The sequence below is a fragment of the Lithobates pipiens genome, unplaced genomic scaffold (genome assembly GCF_037356315.1).
Source record: "Lithobates pipiens isolate NorthernLeopardFrog02 unplaced genomic scaffold, aLitPip1_a1.2 Scaffold_1, whole genome shotgun sequence".
Taxonomy (NCBI): Eukaryota; Metazoa; Chordata; class Amphibia; order Anura; family Ranidae; genus Lithobates; species Lithobates pipiens.
Genome location: NW_027507685.1, coordinates 203,375,165 through 203,400,568, shown reverse-complemented (window position 1 = coordinate 203,400,568; position 25,404 = coordinate 203,375,165). Strand labels below are relative to the sequence as shown.

The 25,404-nt window shown below is 42.0% G+C and overlaps 1 protein-coding gene across 13 annotated transcripts in view; it reads left to right on the top strand.

The window, feature by feature from the left end:
- RYR1 (ryanodine receptor 1) overlaps positions 1-25,404 on the top strand; it is a 347,489-nt gene that overhangs the window by 282,808 nt on the left and 39,277 nt on the right. For 9 of the 13 annotated variants that reach the window (XM_077480582.1, XM_077480575.1, XM_077480525.1 and 6 more), the window contains 12 exons: positions 4,717-4,851; positions 5,504-5,616; positions 6,791-6,887; positions 9,757-9,863; positions 9,965-10,016; positions 15,073-15,138; positions 16,534-16,633; positions 16,762-16,841; positions 18,563-18,639; positions 19,167-19,240; positions 21,440-21,457; positions 23,097-23,177. In XM_077480582.1, the coding sequence (XP_077336708.1) occupies positions 4,717-4,851; positions 5,504-5,616; positions 6,791-6,887; positions 9,757-9,863; positions 9,965-10,016; positions 15,073-15,138; positions 16,534-16,633; positions 16,762-16,841; positions 18,563-18,639; positions 19,167-19,240; positions 21,440-21,457; positions 23,097-23,177 (1,000 nt within the window). The remainder of the gene's footprint in view (positions 1-4,716; positions 4,852-5,503; positions 5,617-6,790; positions 6,888-9,756; positions 9,864-9,964; positions 10,017-15,072; positions 15,139-16,533; positions 16,634-16,761; positions 16,842-18,562; positions 18,640-19,166; positions 19,241-21,439; positions 21,458-23,096; positions 23,178-25,404) is intronic. The other 4 variants (XM_077480567.1, XM_077480559.1, XM_077480553.1 and 1 more) reach the window with 1 other exon arrangement.

Here is a 25,404-nt window from a genome sequence, read left to right as displayed (position 1 = left end):
GAAAAGCAGTCATGACTGCCACCTACCTACAGAACAGACTACCCTCAAGAGCCATGAAAAGTACTCCATTCGAAATATGGCATGGATTAAAGCCTAGCATAGGGCACATCAGAGTATTTGGATGTAAAGCATATAGCTATATTCCGAGTGAAAAGTGGTCCGAGCTGGAGAACAGAGCCATATAGGGCATTCCAGTAGGCTACAGTGAGCAAACTAAGGCCGCGTACACACGGGCGGATTGTCTGTCCAACTTAGTCCGCTGAACCATGTTTCAGTGGACAATCCGCTCGTATGTGGGCTTCAGCGGACTTTTTCAGCGGACAATCTGACGAACAAAGTCTTACGGAATTTCCGTAAGACAGTCCGTCCAAACTTGGTTTCAGCGGACAGTCCGCTCGTGTGTAGGCAAGTTGGACGGACTAAGTATGGCGCATGCTCAGAAAGGATTTACACGGCCGAAGGTTGCATTGCAGTGTATAGGACGTCGTTTTTCTAGTCCCGTCGTACGTGCTGTACACGTCATCACGCACGCTTTCAGCGGACTGTCTGCTCATTGTGTGTGGTCAAGTCCGTTCATGCAAATTTTGAACGGACTGTCTGTCGGATTGTCTGACGAACTTAGTTGGGCAGACAATCCGCCCGTGTGTACGCGGCCTAAAGGTTACAGAATCCTACACCCAAAAGACTGACAAAGTGACAATAAGCGATAGTGTTTATTTTGATGAGAGCCCATCATCAGAAATACCAATCCCTAAAAGCTGTGAAGTGAATATGCCAAGCAAAACAGAAGAAAAGGTCAACCAAAGTGAACCTGTGCATGAGTCAGAGCAAGAGGTGGAACTCACAATGCCTAAATTAAGTTTCCCACCAGATCCTGCTGAACTGCCTGAAATCGGAAGATCCACTCGGACTACAAAGGGGATACCACCCCGCAAGCTATTATACACTGTCAAAATACACAGCGTACTTGAACCAACATCCTCCAAAGACAGACATAAAAAAACTGCCAAAACATGAAGCCAATAAATAGAGAAAAGCAGCAGAAGAAGAATTAAAGTCTCTTCAAGAAAATAAAACCTGGACACTCAGAGCTCCCTCCTAACCACAAAACTATAGGAAGCAAGTGGACTTTCAAAGTAAAGTGAGACACAGAAGGGAATATCCACAAATACAAAGCCAAACTAGTTACCAAGGGTTACTCCCAGAAATTTGGTGAAGATTACGATTAAACATTCGCTCCCGTCGTAAAACACTCCACCATCAGAGCGCTTCTTAGCGTTGCGGCCGGGAAGGGCATGTAAGTAAAACACTTAGATGTTAAAACTGCTTTCCTATATGGAGACATTAAAGAAGACCTTTACATGGAGCAACTACCAGGGTTTGGGCAAGAAGACAACCTTGTGTGAAAACTTCAAAAGAGCATCTACGGTCTTAAGCAATCTGCAAGGATGTGGAATGAGAAAGTGAATGAAGTACTTACCAGAGAGGGATTCTCAAGAAGTAAAGCAGACCCCTGTCTCTACTCCAGGAATCAAGGAGACAGATGGATATACAGTTGTGCTCTTAAGTTTACATACCCTGGCAGAATTTATGATTTATTGGCCATTTTTCAGAGAATATGAATTATAACACAAAAACTTTTCTTTCACTCATGGTTAGTGTTTGGCTGAATCTTTTTATTATCAACTGTGTTTACTATTTTTAAATCATAATGGCAACAGAAACTGCCCAAATGACCCTGATCAAAAGTTTATACACCCTGGTGATTTTGGCCTGATAACATGCACACAAGTTGACACAAAGGGATTTGAATGGCTATTAAAGTTAACCATCCTCACCTGAGATCTGTTTGTTTGTAATTATTAGTGTGTGTGTATGAAAGGTCAATGAGTTTCTGGACTCATGACAGTCCCTTGCATCTTTCATCCAGTGCTGCAATGACGTCTCTGGATTCTGAGTCATGGGGAAAGCAAAAGAATTGTCAAAGGATCTGCGGAAAAGGTAGTTGAACTGTATAAAAAACAGGAAAGGGATATAAGAAGATATCCAAGGAATTGCATTCCAATCAGCAGTGTTCAAACTCTAATCAAGAAGAGGAAAATGAGGGGTCTGTTGAAACCAAACCACGGTCTGGTAGACCAACTAAGATTTCAGCCACAACTGCCAGGAAAATTGTTTGTGATGCAAAGAAAAACCCACAAATAACTTCAGGAGAAATACAGGATTCTCTGAAAACCTGTGGCGTGGCTGTTTCAAGATGTGCAATAAGGAAGCACTTGAAGAAAGATGGGCTGCATGGTCGAGTCTCCAGAAGAAATGCCACAAAGTATTCCACTTACAATATGCCAAACAGCACAGAGGCAAGCCTCAAACCTTCTGGCACAAAGTCATTTGGAAAGATGAGACCAAAATTGAGCTTTTTGGCCACAACCATAAACGCTACTTTTGGAGACAACAATGCCTATGATGAAAGTACACTATTACTACTGTGAACACAGAGGTGGATCGCTGATGTTTTGGGGATGTGTGAGCTACAAAGGCACAGGAAATTTGGTCAAAATTGATGGCAAGATGAATGCAGTATGTTATCAAAAATTACTGGAGGAACATTTGCATTCATCAGCCAGAAAGCTGCGCATGGGATGTACTTGGACATTCCAACATGACAATGATCCAAAACACAAGGCCAAGTCGATCTGTCATTGGCTACAGCAGAATTAAGTGAAGCTCCTGGAGTGGCCATCTCAGTCTCCAGACCTCAATATCATTGAGCCACTCTGGGGAGATCTCAAACGTGCAGTTCATGCAAGACAGCCCAAGAATTTACAGGAACTGGAGGCCTTTTGCCAAGAGGAATGGGCAGCTTTACCATCTGATAAGATAAAGGGCCTCATCCACAAATGACACAAAAGACTTAAAGCTGTCATTGATGTTAAAAGGGGCAATACATGATATTAAGAACTGGAGTATGTAAACTTTTGATCAGGGTCTAGGGGTGTTTCTGTTATTATGATTTAAAAAGAGTAAACACAGTTGATCGGTAATAAATGGCTTCAGTCAAACACTAACCATGAGTGAAAGAAAAAGGTTTTTGTTTTATCATTAATATTCTCTGGAAAAATGGCCAAGAAATCATAAATTCAAATAATACAAGCTGAAAGAAATTTTTTAAATCAAAGAACTTGGGAACATTAGCTACTAACTGGGAATCCAAATGGAGAGAGAAAAAGATGGAAGTCATCTTCTCAACCAATCTCAGAAAATCTCAGTAAATCTCAGAAATCTTGGAACAATTCTATATGCAAGATACAAAGGAAGTGAAAACTCCTATGGAACCAGGATATCAAAAGAGCAATGAAGCAGAAAACTTGCTACCCAACAATGACCCATATCGCAGAGCAATCAGTAAGCTGCTATGTGTTGCTACTGTGACAAGACCAGACATAGCAACAGCAGCAGTGGGCATACTATGTAGGAAAGTCTCTGCTCCCTGTCAGTGTGACTGGAATGCAGTGATGAGTGTGAGGCAATACCTCAAAGGAACAATTCAAATAAAGTTACGATTATCAGCAACATCAAATTCAAAACTCGTTGGATATGTGGATGCTGATTGGACCGGGGACTGCACAGACTGCAAAGCCACAGGTGGGTTCATCTTCCAGTATGGGAAAGGAACCATAAGTTGCTCTAGTCAAAAACAAGCACCCAACCGTTGCTCTATTGTCAATTGAAGCAGAGTATATTGCAGCAGTACATGCATGTCGATATGGATAGTAATATGGATTTGTCAACTTTTTGCTGACATTGGGATAGACATGTCAAAACCAAATCCCATTATTGAAGACAACCAGGGTTGTATAAAGCTTACGCAATCAGAAAGGGTCAATCCTATCCAAACATATCAACGTCAAGTATCACCTACTGAGAGACAATCAAGAGCAAGGTGTTGTTGACATTCAATACTGCCCATCAGAGGAGATGACTGCTGATGCACTCACCAAACCTTTGTTGAAGGAACGTCATAGATATTTCCAGAAGAAGCTGAATATAATTTGACAAAGCACATGCTGTTGGGAGGGGGTGTTGGAAGAACAACAGCAAAGTCGCTTATATGAACTGACAATATATATATGCATTATACTTTTCTACCCAGCAGGGGGCACTGCAGTGTTATAATGTGTATTCTCTGTGGTAATGTAATAACAGGATTTATTGTCTGTATCTAAGTGTGTACTTGTATGCTCCTTGTTCTGGTTAATGATAAAGATATCCTCCATAAAAGTAAAGGTGTTCTGCTGCATGCAACAAGCTTCCAACGCATAATGATTTCAATACTCTGCTAATAACATGTACCTAATAGGACCGGTAATGATTTTGACAGACTTATGAAAGGGGGTATGATAACATATTAGGGAGTTAAGCAGTTGTACCCCACAATTACAGATAAATAGAGGAGTAAATAAGATGTAGAGTTATTACTTATAGTAGTTAAATGATGGTTTCCAGTTTTTGCTTGCACTATGAGTATAACAGGAGTAATCTGAGTTTTGGGTGACATTTACCCTATATCTTGCCACCATAAAAAATGTTAGTTCTTAGGGATAAGCTGACTTCATGAACATTGATTTGAATATAAGGTGCATCCTTCACTATACAGAAAGGCCAGCACTGTTTTTCTCTCTCTGTTTCATACGTTGATATGGTTTCTCCGACCAGGTGGATAATTCCTCAATGCGTTGGCAGATGGCCTTGTATAATAGGATGTCAGGTAAAGCAGAAGACTCCAACAATCCTGAGAAGATTGTGAAACGTGTACAGGAGGTCTCCGCTGTCCTCTATCATCTGGAGCTGGTGAGTCCTTATTCAAAACTGTAAATGTTCTGTTGAGATAATGGAACAAATCATGGAGTAAAAAAGAGTGTAAACCAATAGTAATCAATAGCAATTCAGCTTATTGCAGTCAGGCCAATGATTAATTACGTGTGATTTGTCTGTGTATTGATGCACATTGCTCTTTGCATTATTAAAGTTGTTTAAAGTTTCACTCCAAGAAAACCGGTAAATAAATAATATTATAGTGTGTGTGTTTGTATGTATATATATATATATATATATATATATATATATATATATATATATATATATATATATTTATATATCTCTTGTGCAGCAGACAATATAACTACGGTACGTCCTGGACTTTGCAGTAAAACACTGTACATTTGAGCGATGCAACCAAGTCTGCTGTCCACTCCTGTGAGCATATTTCCTCTGTTAGATTGATGCTGCAGAAGAACCTAATTTTCTTTGTACTGCTCCATCCTGACTCCTACTTTGCAAGGAATTACAGTAGGCTAATATCAAAAGAAATGCGGAGTACTACAAGCATTTAATGATTTTTTTGTAATAAGCATATAACTGAATTATATCTACCTGGAGCGTTACTGTTGCTAACATCCTCCTCACATTCTATTTGCCTTCCATCTTGCTTTTTCGCCACCAGACTGAACACCCCTTCAAATCCAAGAAAGCTGTTTGGCATAAGCTTCTCTCCAAACAACGGCGGCGTGCCGTTGTGGCCTGTTTCCGGATGACACCACTGTACAACTTGCCAAGGTATGTACAGAACCATAGCATGCTGTGGCTTGTTGATGTTCAGCGTTAAGCCTAGTACACACCATCAATTTTTTTCATTTAACTAGCGGACTGAACGAAAATAACCTTAAGAGCTCAGGAGGAGATGATGTACTAACTATGAGATGTTAGTACAGTGATCTCCCCTGCTGAGCTGTTGTGTTCTGACAGGGGGTGGCAGATCTCTTTCAGTCGTGCCCCTTCAACAGAAGCTGGCACACAGGTGGCTTCTGCTGGACTGGCTGCTGTACACTCAGGCCGAATGTGGCCCTATATGCGGCCTGTGTGTACGGTTCCTAAGCAGATGCCTGTTGGCACCTGTGCTAACCTATAAACATAAGCACAGCATGATATGGTGATATTAGGAAGTATTTCCAAGACGCAACTAAAATCATGTCTGCTAATCCATAGATAATTACAACAGAATCTCTCAACCTTATTTAGCCAAAAATGGGCAATGTTATCGGACAGTATACTGCACAAAGTGTATCATACTTCTCTATCGCTGTACACTGTTGAGAGTTTTTTGTATATCTTGTTGTATAATTTTTTATTTAGTCAAAAATAGGGCAAATATAAGAAAGGCAGGTGTTCAAAGGTAGCCTCTTAGTATATCTAATTCAACAAATAACATACACAATCTAAAAGATTTATGTTTTTATTCCAAACATTAAAAATGAAAGCACACACTGGGGAATCTAATTTCACCATTTAGCACCTAAAATCAATGAGGCAGCAGTCACAGGTAGAAGAATTGCCTACGCGTTTTGCATTCACAGGCGCTTCCTCAGGGCTTCAAAGCTGCTTCATCTGACAAGATGCCTAATATCAACAATTTAAAAAGACAAAATGAATCAATTCATCTTGTATACATACATCATACAAATCCGTTTTTAACCCCCTGTCCCTATGAGATAAGGCAGACAATCCAAAAAAAAAAAAAAAGTTTAAATTAATAACCTACCTATGGGGCTCATTGTGTCAGTTAAGGTTATGGGGAGGCAGAATTTGGAAATGGGGACACAGGTGATGACCGATACAGATGAAATCGTTTTTTTAATTTAGTTTATTACTGCCCATATCCTACTCTTTTCTATCTTGTGTATGGAAGCTTTTTGTTTTACAAGAGTTAATAGGATTTTGGTTTTCTTGCTAGGCACCGTGCATGTAACATGTTTCTGGAAGGTTATAAACATAGCTGGATTATGACTGAGGAGCATGATTTTGAAGACAGGATGATTGATGACTTAGCGGTAAGTAACAAACACATTTGAGACGAGACTTAATTTGTACGCAAACCCTAATAATGAGCTTCTTTTATATGCTCCCTTTTGGTTTGTTAACTATACCGTTAAAAGTGTTTTGTTATCTCTTTGATAAGTGCAAAAAAAAAAAACCCTGTTCAACATGTTAGAAATACAGAGCTGCCCTATGTCTTGTGCACAAGTCCTATGTTATCTCAAGAAGTTTAATTAACCGATTCCATCAGTAGCATTAGGAAGAGTGGAAGGAAGGAAAGCTCCACCCACAAGGATTTTGTCACTTATGGTTTTGGTTTGTTAGCCATTACTGGCTTGTAAAGCAGCCAATCATACCAATCTTGGTTTTATTGGTTGCTTTGGAGGCCAAAAGAGATTTGGGGTCTAATAGAGCTAGGAGAAAAGGTCTTCAAACGAGCTTGGCAAATGCCCAGTGTGCATGATACCAGTGGTGTATTTAGGTTTTGTGCTGCCCTAGGCCTAACTAAATTCACGCACCCCCCTTATTTAAATACAGCCCACCCCTTCCTGTCGAGGCCACACTCCTTCCTATTTAAGACCCACCCTATCATCTGTAAATCACACCCCCTTTAGGCTCATTTGGCACCTTTTGGGGGGGGGGGGATGGGTACATGATTTTACCCTTCCCCACTTTCTCCTCCTTCCTCCACTGGGCCATTCAGAAAGTTCAACACACCTCGCACATGTGCAGTAGGGAGCCGCCCAGTTTCCCTTACCATGAATGATGGTGGCAAAACCCTAGAGCCAATCCGAAAATCGGCTGAGGTATCGACATTGCAGGATCCCTGGACAGGTAAGTGTCCTAATATTAAAAGTCAACAGCTGTAGTATTTTTAGCTGCTGAGTTTTAATGTTTTTATGGGGGGAGGGGGGGGGGGAATGGCGGAACTCCTCTTTAATGAGTTTGCTATGATTTCAGCATTGATGGAGCACTTTATTGCAATATCATGATCTGCATATTAATGCACTTTCACTGCATGTGGACTGTTTAATGGGTTTGCATTGATTTTAACATGCATGGAGCATGTTGTACATGTCAGTGGCGGCTGGTGCTCAAAATTTCGGGGGGTCGCAAACAAACTAAAAAATTCAGGAAAAAAATACATCAATTGCAGCCTCACTTTGCCCCATCAAATGCAGCCACTGTGCCCGTCAAACGCAGCCACTGTGCCCGTCAAACGCAGCCACTGTGCCCGTCAAACGCAGCCACTGTGCCCGTCAAACGCAGCCACTGTGCCCGTCAAACGCAGCCACTGTGTCTGTCAAACGCAGCCACTGTGTCTGTCAAACGCAGCCACTGTGCCTGTCAAACGCAGCCACTGTGCCTGTCAAACGCAGCCACTGTGCCTGTCAAACGCAGCCACTGTGCCTGTCAAACGCAGCCACTGTGCCTGTCAAACGCAGCCACTGTGCCTGTCAAACGCAGCCACTGTGCCTGTCAAACGCAGCCACTGTGCCTGTCAAACGCAGCCACTGTGCCTGTCAAACGCAGCCACTGTGCCTGTCAAACGCAGCCACTGTGCCTGTCAAACGCAGCCACTGTGCCTGTCAAACGCAGCCACTGTGCCCGTCAAACGCAGCCACTGTGCCCGTCAAATATAGCCATTGTTTCATCAAATGCCACCACTGTACCATCAAATGCTGGCACTGTGCCCATAACACTGATATCATTTATTCAATAATTTTACCTGCTGTCCTGGGGGTTTCCCCCATGCTCCTCTCTCTCTCCTCCTCCTCCTCCTCCTGACACCACAGCCAGACCCCGCCCCTGTGCCAAGGTGAAGATTCACTGAAGGAGTGCAGAGGAGGGTAGGCGGAGCTTAAGGCTCCACCTCCACAGTCACCTGCCGCTTATGGGGGAGTGAGTCACAGGCCCCCCCACCCTCTTCCAAGTACGCCCATACGCAGCGGTGCTGATATAGCAAGCCAGCCGCCGTGGGCTGCATGTGTGCGGGAGGCGGCTGCAGGAATCGGGAAGAAGGGTGGGGGGGGCTTTATCTCATGCCGGGGGCAGCTTTTTTTGCCGCCCTCCGCAAAGTGCCGCCCTAGGCCTAGGCCAAAACACAGCCCTGCATGAGACCTTAAGGCTAAATACATTTTGGGTAGATCAAAACAAAGGATGTGTAAAGTCTTGTATCTAGTTTTCTGTAGAAAGCAGCCACAGATTGAGTAGAAAATCCTGTCCCCTGCCTGCTTGCTGCAGAGGAAAACTCGTTTTTAATGTGTGGAAACATTTGGCTCTCTAAAAATAAAGTTGCTGTTTAACAATTACTAAGATTTCAGTCAAACACAGAGTGCATATTTTTAAATGAGGCAGCCAAGGGGACTATTTTTAGTTTTTATGTAGTAGTAGTTTTTATGATGCATTTTATGTAGCAGTAGTTTTTATAATGCATTATGGCCAACTAGATGGAGCCGACAATCATAGAAAATGAACATTTTAAGCAAAATACGGTCAGAATTCGTAAGGGCTGGACGAATGCCTGTGACATTGGTCCAACAATTTTTTTTAAATAAATCCACCCTATAGACTTACATTATTAGAAGGAGCAGTAAAGTGCGGCCACTGTATAGGAATGCAAAGCAGATAGCAAAACCTAAGGAACAAATATGGCTGCCCCCATTTATAATTATTATTATTTATCTATCACAGGTACTTATATACTGTAGCACTGTCAATCTACACAGCGCCTTAACATATATACTTATTTGGAATTTATTGCACTTTTTTAAATTTATTTTTAATTTTTATTTTTTTACTAAAGATAGCTTTCGTGAATGCACTTTTAATCTCCTTGATTTTCACACAAAACTTAAACTACTTGTACACTGAATTTCCCAGAAATCTGGTGAGGCAGGAGAAGAAGAGGAGGAAGAAGAGGAGAAGAAACCAGACCCTCTACACCAACTCATCCTTCATTTCAGCAGAACAGCTCTGACAGAAAAAACGTGAGTGCACACAGACGGAATAAACGTCAGCTCTGCGCGATCACATTTTTATATGAAAAGTTCCTCAATCTGAACTCATTACAAAATTAATTTCTCTGCAGTAAATTGGAAGAAGATTACTTGTATATGGCATATGCAGATATCATGGCAAAAGTAAGTTGGAAAATGTGTGATACCAATGTATTCTATACATTTGCTATTATATGAATGAGATATATAAAATTTTAAGTGCGCTGTAATTGACCCCATCTTTCTTGCTTTTAGCTGGCCATAGTTTTAAATGTTGTGCTTTTTTAATCGATGGCTTTCTCGTGAGTTTTTTTTTTTTGTTTTTTTTTTTTACTAAAGTGCATCTCTGTAAGCTTATTGCTGGTTTTGCAGCAGCACAGCAACCTATTCATTTAAATGGGCTGCTGTATCCGCGGGACCCACAAGGAAAAAGTCCCTGACCTTCTTTTTTTTTTTTTTTTTTATGTAGTTGCAAAGAACCACATGGTACACCATGCGGTTTCATGCAACCAAAAATGCCCCATGTTTTTCAATGCTTGAAGGTGCCCTAAAGTGTTACTAAACCCACTACAGTAAAATCAGTCTGTATATGCAGAAAAGCATTCTTTTTATACTCACTGTGGAACCTAAGGGGTTAATCCTCCGCATTGTGTAAAAAGGCTGTTTGATCCTGTCTTCTCTAGTCCTCCCCTTCTTTCACCGACTCCAAAACATGTCCAGATAAGACAGTTGAGTCAGCCTGCACATGCTCAGTTTGGTGTGTATTACATAGTTCTATAGTAGATGAGATTGAAAAAAGGCTCAAGTCCAACCTATGTGTGTGATTATATGTCAGTATTACATTGTATATCCCTGTATGTTGCGGTCCTTCAGGTGCTTATCTAATAGTTTCTTGAAACTGTCAATGACCCCCGCTGAGACCACCTCCCGTGGAAGGGAATTCATGCTTGCCACTCTTACAGTAAACCCTCTACGTAGTTTAAGGTTAAACCTCTTTTCTTCTTCTGACCACGAGTTTTGTTAAACTCCCTTCTGCGAAAAAGTTTTATCCCTATTGTGGGGTCACCAGTACGGTATTGGTATATTGAAATCATATCCCCTCTCAAGCGTCTCTTCTCCAGAGAGAATAAGTTCAGTGCTTGCAACCTTTCCTCATAACTAATATCCTCCAGACCCTTTATTAGCTTTGGAGAACAAACGAATAAGCCTGGACGGCAGCACTTCGATTCAACATCTTTATTGGGTGAAATCCATTGTACAGCAGTCAATCCATACGGTACAAAAGAGGGGGATGCAAGCAGCTGCTGCATCCCCCTCTTTTGTACCATATGGGTTGACTGCTGTACACTGGATTTTACCCAATAAAGGTGTTGTATCGGACTGCTGCCGTCCAGGCTTATTCGTTTGTTCTCTGATCCCAGCAGAGCCTGCACCTGAGTGCTTATCAAGAGTGTGTATCATTTGGAACCTGTGCTTTGAAAAAGGCTTTTTTTTTTCTTCCCTTTATTAGCTTAGTTGCCCTTCTTTGTACTCGCTCCATTTCCAGTACATCCTTCCTGAGGACTGATGCCCAGAACTGGACAGCATATTCCAGGTGCAGCCAGACCAGACTCTTGTAGAGGGGGAGAGTTATCGTTTTATCTCTGGAATGAATCCCCTTTTTAATGCATGCCAATATTCTGTTTGCTTTGTTAGCAGCAGCTTGGCATTGCATGCGATTTCTGAGCCTATCATCTACTAGGACCCCCAGGTCCTTTTCCATCCTATATTCCCCAGAGGTTCTCCTCCCAGTGAGTAGATTGCATTCATATTTTTGCCACCCAAATGCAATATTTTACATTTTTCTACATTGAACCTCATTTGGCATGTAGTTGCCCACCCCATTAATTTGTTCAGCTCTTTTTGCAAGGTTTCCATATCCTGCGGAGAAGTTATTGCCCTGCTTAGCTTAGTATCGTCCGCAAATACAGGGATTGAACAGTTTATCCCATCCTCCAGGTGGTTTATGAACAAATTAAACAGGATTTGTCCCAGCATAGAACCCTGGGGGCAGGGCAGGACTTAGGGTGGTGGGGGCCCCTGGGCTTGAGTCACTTTCAGGCCCTACCTTCTATACATTACCGTATTTATCGGCGTATAACATGTGCCGGTGTATAACACGCACCTCAAGTTTAGGAGGGAATTTTAAGGAAAAAAACTTTTAGGAGAGAAGTTTAAGGAAAAAACTTACATTTAAATACCCATCAATGCAGCCTTATCAGTGTCCATCTGCAGCCTTGTCCAGTGTCATTGCAGCCTTGTCAGTTGCAGCCTTGCCATTGCAGTCTTGAAGTTTCAAAATGGCGCAGCCGAGATACAGAGTCCTGTGTATCTCGGTGGCTCTCGGGTCCTCTCAGCGGCTCTTGGGTCCTCTTGGCGGCTCTCAGGTCCTCTCGGGTCCTCTCGCAGTCCCGAGCAAAGCCAAGAGTAGACGAGTGTACTCGGCTCGGCTCACAGTCATGCCCTGTCCCTGTGTTATGTCCATCATCGGGCGTGACTGGGCGTGACTGTGAGCCGAGTTGAGTGCACTTGGCTATGTATCCCGGCAGGGCCTACGGGGCCCCCTATTGGGCAGGGCCCATGGGCCTGAGCCCAGTCAAGCCCAATGGTAAGTCCAGCCCTGCCTGGGGGACCCCTCTACCCACCCCTGACCATTCCGAGTACTCCCCATTTACCATCACCTTCTCAACTCGCCCTTGTAGCCAGTTTTCAATCCATGTACTCAATCTATGGTCCATGCCAACGGACCTTATGTTGTACAATAAACGTTTATGGGGGACAGTGTAAAAAATTTTTTTGGGCTGGGTGGTGGGGTTGTGTGACTTACCAGTGCCCATCAATGCTGACCAGTAAACATACCTGCCTGACACTGCCCATTAAGGCCTATATACACGATCAGACTTTTTGACAACAAACATGCAAATTAGCTGTTTTAAGGCAACATCCGACCGTGTGTACACTCCATCGGACAAACTCTTTAGTTTTTCATCGAACTTTTGTTGGCTGGGCGAACGGACAAACTTTCCGGCAACAAAAGTCTGATGGAGCAAAGTCTGATCGTGTGTACAGAAAACCATAGGACTTTTGTACAAAGTACAAACATGCATGCTCAGAACCAATGCAAAAGATCAGACAACAATACAGAAGTTGACCAAAGGTGGCGGCAAAGAGCAGAAAAACCACGTGATTTGGTGAAAGTTGGCTGAAAAAGTCCTGCCGTGTGTATGCAATACAAGTTCACGGCCGACGCCCTTTGTACAAAAATCCAAGGGAAAGTTTTTACAAAGTCAGATTGTGTGTATGAGGCTTTACGCTGACCTGCCTGACCTACATACACTGACCACTGACCTGCCTGACCTACATACACTGACAATGACATACACTGTGTGTCTGACCTACCTCAGCTCAGCCGTGGTGTGTGGTCACAGCAGGCAGTCAGTCAGTCACTCGTCACGATCAGAGAGGAGCCAAGCCGAGGAGGAGAGCTGCCCGCCCGAGCGGGGATGTAGCGCTCCCACCTTCTGGAGCCTGCAGGCTAAGATAGATGTCACGTCACACATCCCGCGGTCCTGGCATTGGCGCTGCAGGCTCCAGAAGGCGGGATCTGCGCACTTGGCCGCTTTTGGCCACTGCGACACTCAGCCGCTTTTGGCCGCTATGGCACTCGGGCGCTTTTGGCCACTATGGCACTCGGGCGCTTTTGGCCACTATGGCACTCGGGCGCTTTTGGCCGCTATGGCACTTGGCCGCTATGGCACTCGGCCGCTTTTGGCCGCTATGGCACTCGGCCGCTTTTGGCCGCTATGGCACTCGGCCGCTTTTGGCCGCTATGGCACTCGGCCGCTTTTGCCCGCTATGGCACTCGGCCGCTTTTGCCCGCTATGGCACTCGGCCGTTTTTGCCCGCTATGGCACTCGGCCGTTTTTGCCCGCTATGGCACTCGGCCGCTTTTGCCCGCTATGGCACTCGGCCGCTTTTGCCCGCTATGGCACTCGGCCGCTTTTGGCCGCTATGCCACTCGGACGCTTTCGGCCGCAATGGCACTCGCCCACTTTTGGCTGCTATGGCAGTTGGCTACTTTCGGGCGCACTCGGCCACTTTTGGCCGGACTCACGATCAGATCGGTCCCGGCGGCCGACACTCGGGGCTAACAATGGAATTCAGCATTCCATAGACTCTGGGCTTTTTGGGGTCACATTTGGGGCTTTAGCCCCCCCTAGCCACCCCCTCCCTACGCCCCTGACCATCAGTAAAAATTAGGAACAATGGTCTTGACTTACTTTGACTGAGCTCCCCAAGTACCCTCGGGTGCAAGCCATCTGGTCCCGATAATTTATTAATGTTAAGTTTCCCAAGTCTAATTTTAATTATGTCTTCTGTTAACCATGGAGGCGCTTCCTGTGATGTGTCATAAGGATAAACACGACAGTTTTGGTTCCTGAAGCCCCCTGATTCCCTCATGAAAACTGAGAAGAATACATTATTTTTTTGGCTCTCCTCCGCTATGTGTCTTTTATGTTCTATCTTAGCCGTCCTTATTGCTAGAGAGTTGTTTTTAATTCTTGGGAGAGTGTATGTGATCAGCAACGGGTCAATCAGCAGTGCCCAGACAGAGGATCAAGCATACTGATAGGACAGCCAGTGCAGTATGAAAACCCCTCCTACAAGCTTTACCCAGGCACTGATAGAAGTCACAAGACTGGTATATACTGCTGATGAGAAAAGGTATTTATCAGTTTATATTTACTAAAATAATTGCATTTCCATGTTCTGTGTACTGTGGGAGATCAGATATAGTGAATGCAGGGTCCTGGGTTTAGTAACACTTTAACAATTATTGGCATCCCCGCTCATCAACGTAGTTTGCCTGTGGGTCGGGAAACACATGCAATTATGCATGGTTTCCCAACCCACACCTAGGCTTTAAGCCTAACTACAAGTTTACTTTTATTCTAAATAGTTTGTTTGAGCCAAGCTGGCCCAAGCACATTTTTTCCTTTAACAATGCATTCAGCCACTGTTAGTGCTGTATAAAATGTATGAATTGCCAGCTGCACATGTTATAGAACTATCAACTGTATTCAGCAGATGTTCAGGATAAAGAGGTTAGTTTAGCATTGATTTAATAACCTAAATAGAAACACCACTTCTCTCTACACAGAGTTGCCATATGGAAGAAGAGGGAGAAGCTCCCGAAGGTGAAGAAGAAGATGAAATCCCATTTGAGGTATGTTGTACCTTCCATTATTCCTTTTGTTTGTAATCCTTGTATGTTCCTCCTATTCCATACAATCCTGCCATTCCGAAAGTCATGAAAACGTTGTAGTCTTCACACTCGTTCTCTGCCCCATCTTTTTTTAACACTTTATGCAGTAGTAATAATGAGACAAGACTTTCATGTTGGTACTCTTCACAGATTAATTAGATGGTGAATTGGTAATTTAAAGCTGAATTCTAGGGATGATATATTTTGTATACATACATTGGACCAGCTTGGTGCATTGTAATTATGAATATGTGATAGATGATTGGCCTCCATGGAAGCTGTAAATCCTTGTTGTAGCCTGAGCCACTACAGTGATGGCTGTGATCTGTGATCAAGTGCTGTGCCGAACCACTTCCCTTCTGCATCGTAACCACAGAGGGTTGATTGCTCAGCACTGCCGCTGTTCAGAGAATGCATTTCAATTAATGCAAAGGGTTTTCTGATTGGACAAGGTGGAGATCGTGACATCACCCATCCTCGACTCCACCTCATTCAATCAGAGAATGCTTTGCAATCATTGGGGAAAAAGTTTTTCCCTGAATGGTGGCCCCTGGTGGCAGAAGTGCCGACACTCGGCACAACACCTTGAAGGTCATGGCCATCACTGTAGTAGCTTGGTAAATTACAGTTGTTTTCATTAACTAAAAGTCTATACCGTGGTACAGACAGGAAACTGGAGGAACGGTCTGCAGGAGCCTGCCATTGCACCCATGATCCACCGAGAGCAGTTACAACACTTTGCAGGCTGAGACAAACAAAATTAATCTGTATTTGTTTTCCTGAAAATACATTTCCATTTATGTTTTGTAAAAGGTGGACTTAGCCTTTAACACATTATTCGGCACTGTTAGCATACAACGTTTTTTCTATAAAGCAGGGTGAATTTTTAAGTTTCAAGCTGCGTTATTCTTCCATCCAAAATTCTAGGATATGGAAACTAACACTCTGCACTAATCAAATGAGCAGATATTTTTGAACAAGGAAGGCTACATAAATAACTCAAAAAGTAAAAAAATATCGGAGCTGCAAACCCTTCAATTCTAATATCTCCTCTCCAAAATCCAACCTCGATCCCTCGTTTTACTTCATCCTCTGCTTGTTTTACCTAAGTGGTGCTGTGCACATCCATGAATGCTGAGACGACTCTTACCATAGGGATGTTCCTAGTATTGTGGATGTTTCTATGGTCAGAATAATCAATACAGCGGCAGAAAACAGATGTTTCTAAAAAGCAGTAGCTGTATTTTGTTGTCCAATGTTCAACACAGATTATCGATAATCCCCAAATATACAAATACATACATTTTAAAGTAATATTTTTCTTCTCTGTTAACCCTACAATGGTTAAAATTACAGGAGAAAGAAATGGAGAAACAGAAACTATTGTACCAGCAGTCTCGTCTCCATAACCGTGGTGCTGCTGAGATGGTCCTGCAAATGATCAGTGCGTGTAAAGGTAAGAAGTCAATTTATAGCATTAAATTAAAATTTAGCTGGCTTATCTAGGCAATTCATTTTTAAAATCCAGTAGATCTCTTGTATGGTGCTTTCTCTTAAATGGTTCATTTTTATTTGGTCTCTTAGGGGAACCTGGAGCCATGGTCTCTTCCACGCTTAAGCTAGGAATTTCCATTCTTAATGGAGGAAATGTTGAGGTCCAACAGGTAAGAAAAAAAAAAAATCAGCCAATGATCATCTTCTAACAAATAAAGGAAACGTGTAAAGAGGAAATGTGGGAGCTGAAGTTGCTGATGCCTCCTTCTGAAAATACTAATTTCCTTGCCGTCTTGCTTATCCATTAGCTTAATTACTTTCCAAGGCACTGATTTATTATAAATATTCAGATCAGGAATTCTAACCTAATTCTCACATCCCTGATCTGCACGCTTGTTAAAGGTCATTGACAGGCTAGTAGAAATGGTCAGTTAGCAACTTCAGAAGGACCAGTGACATTTTGTGTATATTAACTTGTATAGATTTCCTTTTAGAAAATGTGTTCCTGAGAAAGGATGACTTCAGGCATGTTTGGATCTTAGTCTGAACCCACCTGAGTGATCTTGCCAAGAAGCTGTGACTGTACTAGGTCAATAATAAGTGGCCTCAGCATTCCCTTATCACACAACCACATGTATACATGCCCTTTGTATACATGTTGCTGCTAGGTCGGGGAATTCCTTGGTCGCTTATGATTGGGAGAATACAGATGACCGCTTTGCAGTATTTCCTATAACTGTTTGAGATTTTCTTTTGCATCTCGGTGTTGGCTCCTAAATACATTTTGACATGTATAACTTTACTAATTTGATGAAAAAATTGTGATTTTTCAGTCATATAGCTGGAGCTCTATTTAGTCTGACCATACAAGGAGCGAATTTTGCTTGATTCCCCCATCAACACAAACTGTGTTGATGTGGGAATCCCTCCTGCCGAGCCATTGCCTTCTCGCAGCAGGGGCAGGGAAAGTCACCCCCACCGGGAAAAGTCACCGATTATTGCTAGCAGCTATAGCAGCCGCTAGCGATAATCGCAGAAAAACCCTAGCAGGCTGGTTGTACCCAAGTTGATCGGTTGATCAACTTGGTACATTTAGCCTGCCCATACACAGTTTTAATCTCTGATGGGATTCGAACCGTCCATTGCCTCCCCTATGCACACAGTTAAACAATTTGGAGCAGACACCCACCACCACCATGCTGTGCTCACTATGCGTGGTGTATCAGTTAGCCAAAGACATGAAATGGGAGCAGCTAGTGCTAGGCTTTCTCATTATAAAACCTAGGATACTCAGCAGAGTCATTTCTATAGCCTCATCTAAAGAGTGTTTACTTCCTTTTAAGACTTCTTGCATAGGTACTGTAGTTTGTTTTGTGACAAATTTCCTCTAAAGCTCTCTAATTGTCTTGCTGACCCCTTCTGTGTAAAAAATGACAGTTAAAATAAAAATAGCAGAACATTTTAAAAATACCCTGTAATACCAATGAGACCAGGGTGAATGCCAGTGGAATTGTTTGTGGGATCTTGATGATGCTGTTGATCTCACATCTTGTGGGAAGATGGTGGTTGAGTGTCTTTCTGTGAGATTTGTGACCTTCAGTTTTATTAGGATCTCAGAAGGACTTTTTGTGTCATCAGTGCATACAGGAAGTCGCTGAAAGTAGCGGTGTAAGATGAGTATATAATACCTGCCAGTTTTATTACAGTTTAGGGAGTGATATAAGAAACTTTTATTTTACTATAGCCAGTAGCCTACCAACCTATTTAACAGTTTTTACTTCAACTACAACAACTTCAGAGGATATTTCTCCATAAATGTGGCAACTTATTTTATGGACTCTTTTATTAAAATGTTGTGCTCCCTCTAGCATTGGTACTTTTTTTTTTGCAGAAAATGCTGGATTATTTGAAAGACAAAAGGGAAGTTGGCTTTTTCCAGAGTGTTCAGGCCCTGATGCAGACTTGCAGGTATGCTCTAAAAACTTACAGCCACAGTCAGTGATAACATAAGTAATTAACAAACGTGCAATACCCAATGGTACTCTTTGGCTGTGAGTGCTGAACAGAGATGTTGATAGGATGACTAGCTGTTGCTTTAAAGAAAAGTTATGGTGTTATTACAGTGAACACATACTGTATTTTAAGGTGTAATTGTGGTGTTTATTGAGTGGGTAAAGTAAGTATCTTTAATAAGAGGAAACTATAATATTATTGATCAATTTTATTTATTTATTTTTTTCATGCTTATACATATCTAAACCTTTGTTTTATGTCTGTTTTTTTGTTTATACAATCTTTGTTGTATAAATAATGTCAGTAGATTAGCAGAGCACTATGGGTTAGCTAAAGAGACAGCACTGCATTCCTTTTTTTATGTTGTTTGATGTTCCAAACTAGATGGTTCTTCATAAAATACCATGGTTGATTTTGTGCACTGATACACTGTAAGGCTTACTGTTATCCCTCACTCTCTATCTTCCCTGTGTATTCCACAGTGTCCTTGACCTGAACGCCTTTGAACGCCAGAATAAAGCAGAGGGACTTGGCATGGTGACAGAAGATGGTACAAGTGAGTAATGGGTGCCATGAATCTGACAATATAGATTCATTGGTACCATAACATAATCTTAAATGTTAAATCTCAACAGTAATTCCAGTTCCGGGATGGCTTCTACTTCTCATGCCTGCAGTATGATTTATTTAATATTTAATGTATAATATGTATTCATTGTGGGTGAATGCTGGAATGTTGAATTACCCACTCATTTCTTCTATGTTTTATAAACTAAGGGCAGGACTGCGTGCCTAGGTTTCAAGCTTCAACCCCCTGCAGCAACTTTTGAGCGGGTTTCCATTCCCACTCCTGGCTGTGGAGGGCAACAATCTAAATCGTGCTATACACAAGTAGAATATCCTTCAAAATTTTCTGTTTTAAGGACATTTGTTTAATATTAGTGGGGTCAACTCAACATTTTTTTTTAACTGCATTGAGAAGAAAATTTTAAGGAACAGGATAGAAATTTTTCTTGAAAGAGGGAATTTACAGTGTAGTGTATGTTGTTTTCATTTGGGAAAGTCCATTTTTTCAAAAATTTTAATTTTAAAACAATTTATAATTTTCAAGTATGACACTCGTGAAGTCACCTGTGAATTTTATTATGCATGTTTGTACAAACAGTTTTTGAACATCACCTAGTGTATGCTTAAAGAGGAGGTTCAGGCTCCTTCATAAAAAATGGAAAGTCAGCAGCTACAAATACTGTAGCTGCTGACTTTTAATATTAGGACATTTACCCGTCCAGGAATCCAGCGATGTCAGCACCCCAGCTCAATTTTTCCAATCCGCTCTCGGGTGCTGCCACCACCATTGTGTCTAAGGGAAACCGGCAGTAAAGCCTTGCAGCTTCAGATGGTTCCCTACTGCACATGCACAAAGTGCGCTGCGCTACCTCAATGGCCCAGCAGCTGGGTAAGGACGACGGGGGCCAAACTTTCGGATGATCTCGCGCAGCAAGATTACCCGGAAGTGGGCGCTGGTACCTGTTAAGACCCAGTGCCCACTCCCCCCTGCCTCACGAAAGGTTTCAAATGTGGCACCGAAGGGGGTGAGGAGGCATATAAGGGGAGCTTCCCCTTTTGGGTGGAGCTTTGCTTTAAGTGGGAAACGCCAGAGAGGAAAATGGAGTTTATGAGAAATATAGGAAGCCACTGGGTAGTTCATACCTCCAGGCCTACCCATAAATGAAATGCCAATAATGTTAACATTTGACTGTTACTGGATTCCCTGACTTTACAGTTTTATACTTGAGTGATAGGTTATCATGTTGCAGCATATACAGTATTTACTGTAGAACCAATGTAAATTATGTCACCAGGACACCAGCTATATTATCATGTAACTTAAAAATTCTTTAAGAGCTCTTTTACACTTATTTATTATTTTTTATGTGGCAAACCTCATGCATTTTGCTGAATGAAGATGCATTGCAATTAGAAGTTCTTACTCTTTCTTATGGAGAAGGTTCACATCTATGTGCTCCAGTTTAGTGTTAAAGAATAATGGCAACTATATGGGCCCATTCCCACCTAGGTGTGCGCATAACAATGCATTCTTTAACGCACACACAGAACAGTGTGAATCCACCCTAAATGTTTTAAACTGTATGGTTGGATTCAGTTATGGTTAATTTTTATTTGTTTTACAGGCAGAAAGTTGACTGCTTCATAAATATTCTAACTCAACATTGTATTCTTTGTAATTTATTTAAATGTTACTAAATAATGAAAATGTCTGTATTTGTTTTAAGATTTTTTGAGCAACTCTATGTAAAGTACATGGAATTATAGTTCATTATATACATTTTGTAATTTTTTTTTCAGTAAGGTAATTTTGCTTAGGTTACTGTTTTTTAATTCTAGTACAAGTAATGTTTATAAGATCATAAAGTTATATTTAATGTCCCGCTATCTGTAACTTTATCTTCATGTATATCTGACTTGCATTTTCCCCAACCAACCCATCTCTTTCCTAATTCCATCACCTCTAAGCACCCAATCAATAATATGATCTGTATTACAGTTGTACTGTATCTTTCTCTTTCTTTTCTTTTTTGGGAAGTGGGCAGGGACTGTTCTATTCTTGGCGCCATCCAATTAATGTGTTTGATTTAATGATATTCACGTTTTCCTTCCTGTTCCCTGACATGTGGTTGTGCCCCCCTCCTTTTCCTGCCTGCCTCTTTCATTCCCTGACCTACTTGGTACCCAGTCATCAACCGTGAACAGGGTAAATGTTCATTTAAACCTCACTCCACCAGTGCTTTTACTAACAGATCACTCTCCTCCCTTCTCCTCTCTTCCTCAGCTGGCCATGGCCACCCCAAACAAAGAGTATTTAGTCCTTGTATAGAATATTTGGTGATTATATATCAAAACTCTGACGTACATAAGGAAAACGGATCCCCGGGAAAACAGTGTTATCACTTTATACACCACTATTGTATATGACAGTATTGTGGTGCATCCCATACAATAAGTATTAATGCATTGATCACTTGTATATCTCTTTAAGGTCCTACCTTAAATATAGTAATCAGCCTTGTACAAATGCTGTGCAGAGGTAATGAAGCTGCTTTGGCTAAGAGTTCCAGTTAACATGTAATTACTGAGACTTAACCTGGAGTTTATGTACTTGGTATGTTACTTCTTGATGTATATGCATTGTTGCATTCATATGTAGATGTAATTGAAAGATGTAGCCATGGCCAGCTGAGCGAATTCCATCACCACTAATTCACTTGCAATGTGGTCCTCCTACTTTCCCAACTAGTCTTTGACCCCCATTCCTACCAAAGCCTCCGGTGTCAGTGAATTACGGTGACCTTACAGAAACCAGAGCCTTCATACTTCAGGCCATCTCCCTAGTAATAGTAACTGAGCCAGTGGTGGTCATAGTGATTACTGTTTTGTGCAAAGTGTACTGTACATAAGGCTATTGGTTGTGGGTCTTAAAATGTATTTAAAGCCAACACTTTTTTGGATAGGGTAGTAAGAGCCTTTGTAAATAGAGTTGAAAGTTAAGGAATTCCAACATTTTGAGATAACAACTAAACAGGAGGCAAGGGCAAATATTTTAATAAGGACACTTTTCTGAGGACAACTCTTTAGGAGGGAGTTTCCCTTGCTTTGGAAAGATTTTCACCTCAGCCTCGTCATTCTATAGGACAGGAAATGCAGAGAAATCTCTCTAAAGGGATACAGATGACAAAAAAACACCACCTAGCAGAGGTTTTAAATATCTTCTACCCAATGCAAAATAAAAATAAAAGGTTTTGGCTTTAGATATCAGTATTTATATAGCCATTCAACTTTATGTCAAGGTCTAGCTGACTAGAAGATCAGTCTGTAAGGTTACCTTTCTCTTCACCACCTGCTGGCAACCTAACTGCACAAGTTCAGTGTCTTCTGGTTTGTAGTGTGTTGAGTTTGGGAACAAACTAACTTTTCTCTGAGTGATTATCACGAAGCTGGATTATAACCCACAAGTCTGCTGCTGTTTGTTCTTCTTTTGACCTTTTCTCTCTTTTTCTAAATTCTGTATGTGATTATCTTTGCATTTTCTCACTTTTTCTCTCTATCCTATCAATTTTAGACTTTTGTGTTGCTTTTTTCTTCTGCTTCCATTCTTTTTTCCTTCTAATTCTTTTTTTCCTATTCATATCTCGTGACTTGGTGTCTCACCAGATCAGATGGTGTTTTGTTCCCATTCTTTCCTTTCCTTTCCTTTCTGTTTCTCCAACCAGTTTTATCACCACTTTCCAGATTTGCTTCTTATGTATTATGTTCTGCTCCTGTCTTTACTGTTGCCCTTCGTAATATGTGCCCTGTCTCTAATTTTTACCATTTTCTATGATCAACAAATCTAGGGGAGAAAGTAATGGCGGATGACCAGTTCACTCAGGATCTGTTCCGCTTCCTTCAGCTGCTTTGTGAGGGACACAATAATGGTATGAAATAGAGGTTTATTCAGCCAAAAGACCAATAGAGGTTCATTCAGCCATTGTTTTGTTGGATCATTGTAAAACTCTTCAGGGTAGAACCAGAGACCTAAGGCCGCGTACACACGGGCGGACTGTTCGCCCAACTAAGTTCGTCAAACAATCCGACAAACAGTCCGTTCAAAATTAGCATGAACGGACTTGACCACACACGATGAACGAACAGTCCGCTGAAAACGTGCGTGATGACGTGTACAGCACGTACGACGGGACTAGAAAAACGACGTCCTATACACTGCAATGCAACCTTCGGCCGTGTAAACCCTTTCTGAGCATGCGCGATACTTAGTCCGTCCAACTTGCCTACACACGAGCGGACTCTCCGCTGAAACCAAGTTTGGACGGACAAAACCAAGTTTGAACGGACTGTCTTAAGGAAATTCCGTAAGACTTTGTTCGTCAGACTGTCCGCTGAAACAGTCCGCTGAAGCCCACACACGAGCGGACTGTCCGCTGAAACACTGTTCAGCGGACTAAGTTGGGCGAACAGTCCGCCCGTGTGTACGCGGCCTAAGACTACATTCTCAAGTCTACATGAACACACTCCTGATCTGCTACAATATACAGCAACAGTATAATTTAAAACACAGTCTTTGAGATCCAGTCAGGTGACCCTGTATAGTAAAAGGGCATCCTGGGAGAATTAGTCTGTGGCAAGCTGGAGGAACCATTTTCTCAGTCTACTCTCCCTCAGAAATCACTCACATGGAATGTAGTTTAGATTGAGTTGCCAGATAAAGCTTCTCTCTGTGAGTTAGCTCATCCATATACCACCAATATGTCTGTGAAGATCTTTATTGCTACAGTAAAAAAAAAAAAACACAATCACGCCCTGATTAAAAAACATATTTAGTAGAATAGGGGATCATTACAAAGTTTGTGACATTTTGGCCTGAAAACAAAAGCTCTCTCCATTTCTTGTCCTGAGTTTATAGGGGCAGGAAGTAAGGAAAAGTTTTCCCATAGAGGTCACATACAGCACTACAAACTAGACAGAAGTATTCACCCCTCTGTCCCAAATCTGAACAAAACTTGCCTGGATGATATCATATTAAACGGACTCTGCGCTCCCCGGCTACTGCTCCCTGGTGCCACTCAAACTCCAGATGCAAGAAGCAAGCTGAGCCGTCCACACGCTCCAAATGGAAATAAAAGAAAAGCCTGCCGTACACTGGATAGATCACAAGTGCCCACATTTATTGTAGAAACTGTCAACAAAAAAGGCAATGATAGTCCCTGCCCTAGGATAGGACTGTACAGGTCCGTGCAGGGCCGTCTTTAATACTGATTGGACCCTGGGCAAAAATGCTTGGGGGGCCCCCTCCCCATGCAGTTTTGCTCTCCACCTGCTCTGAGACATACAATAAATATCAGCTAGACTTCAAATAAAATAAGTTTACTGTATCAAATCAGGCAGCAATTGTGATTGATTACCAGCGGTTACAGCATATCATTACTGGTTGCTAGAGGTTACAGCACACATTACGGCTCACTGATTAGTTGCTAGAGGTTACAGCAAATGATTTCTGCTTGTTAATTGGTTACTAGAGATTACTGTAAAGTAATACTGCTCACTGATTGGTTGCTGGAGGTTACAGCACATCATCTCCTCACTGCAGGTGAGCATGATACACATATGAATGCCACCTTTATTTACATATCAATGCTGCCGGCCGCATCTATTTACTTAGTAATGCCGCCACTATTGATATTGATACATATGAATGCCGGTTATTTACATGTAAGCACAGGGTCTTCAGGTGAGTTATCTGTACACAACAATAGGGCAGAGCTGGGCAACATTAGTACTATCACTTCACACAGATATTGGGACACAGCATAGGACTAAAACTTCAAGGGACAAGGGAATTTACACTTGTATAGTTGGCAAGTATGAGGCAGCTGCTTTGGGCCGCACAACAATGACAGGGCCCAGGGCAGCTGCCCCTTTTGCTCTGCCTTAAAGATGGCCCTGGGTCCGTGGACAGTTTCTGCAATAAACATGGGTCCTTTTGATCTATCCAGTGTGCGGCAGCCTTTTCTTCTACTCAAAATATGCCTGGAGTTTGGCTTTATCCTACATCTATAAAATGACACTGTATCTTGAGACAGCATAACCAATATAGGCCATATGTAGATTGATATAAAGAGAGTTCTGCAACTAATAGTTTTGCAT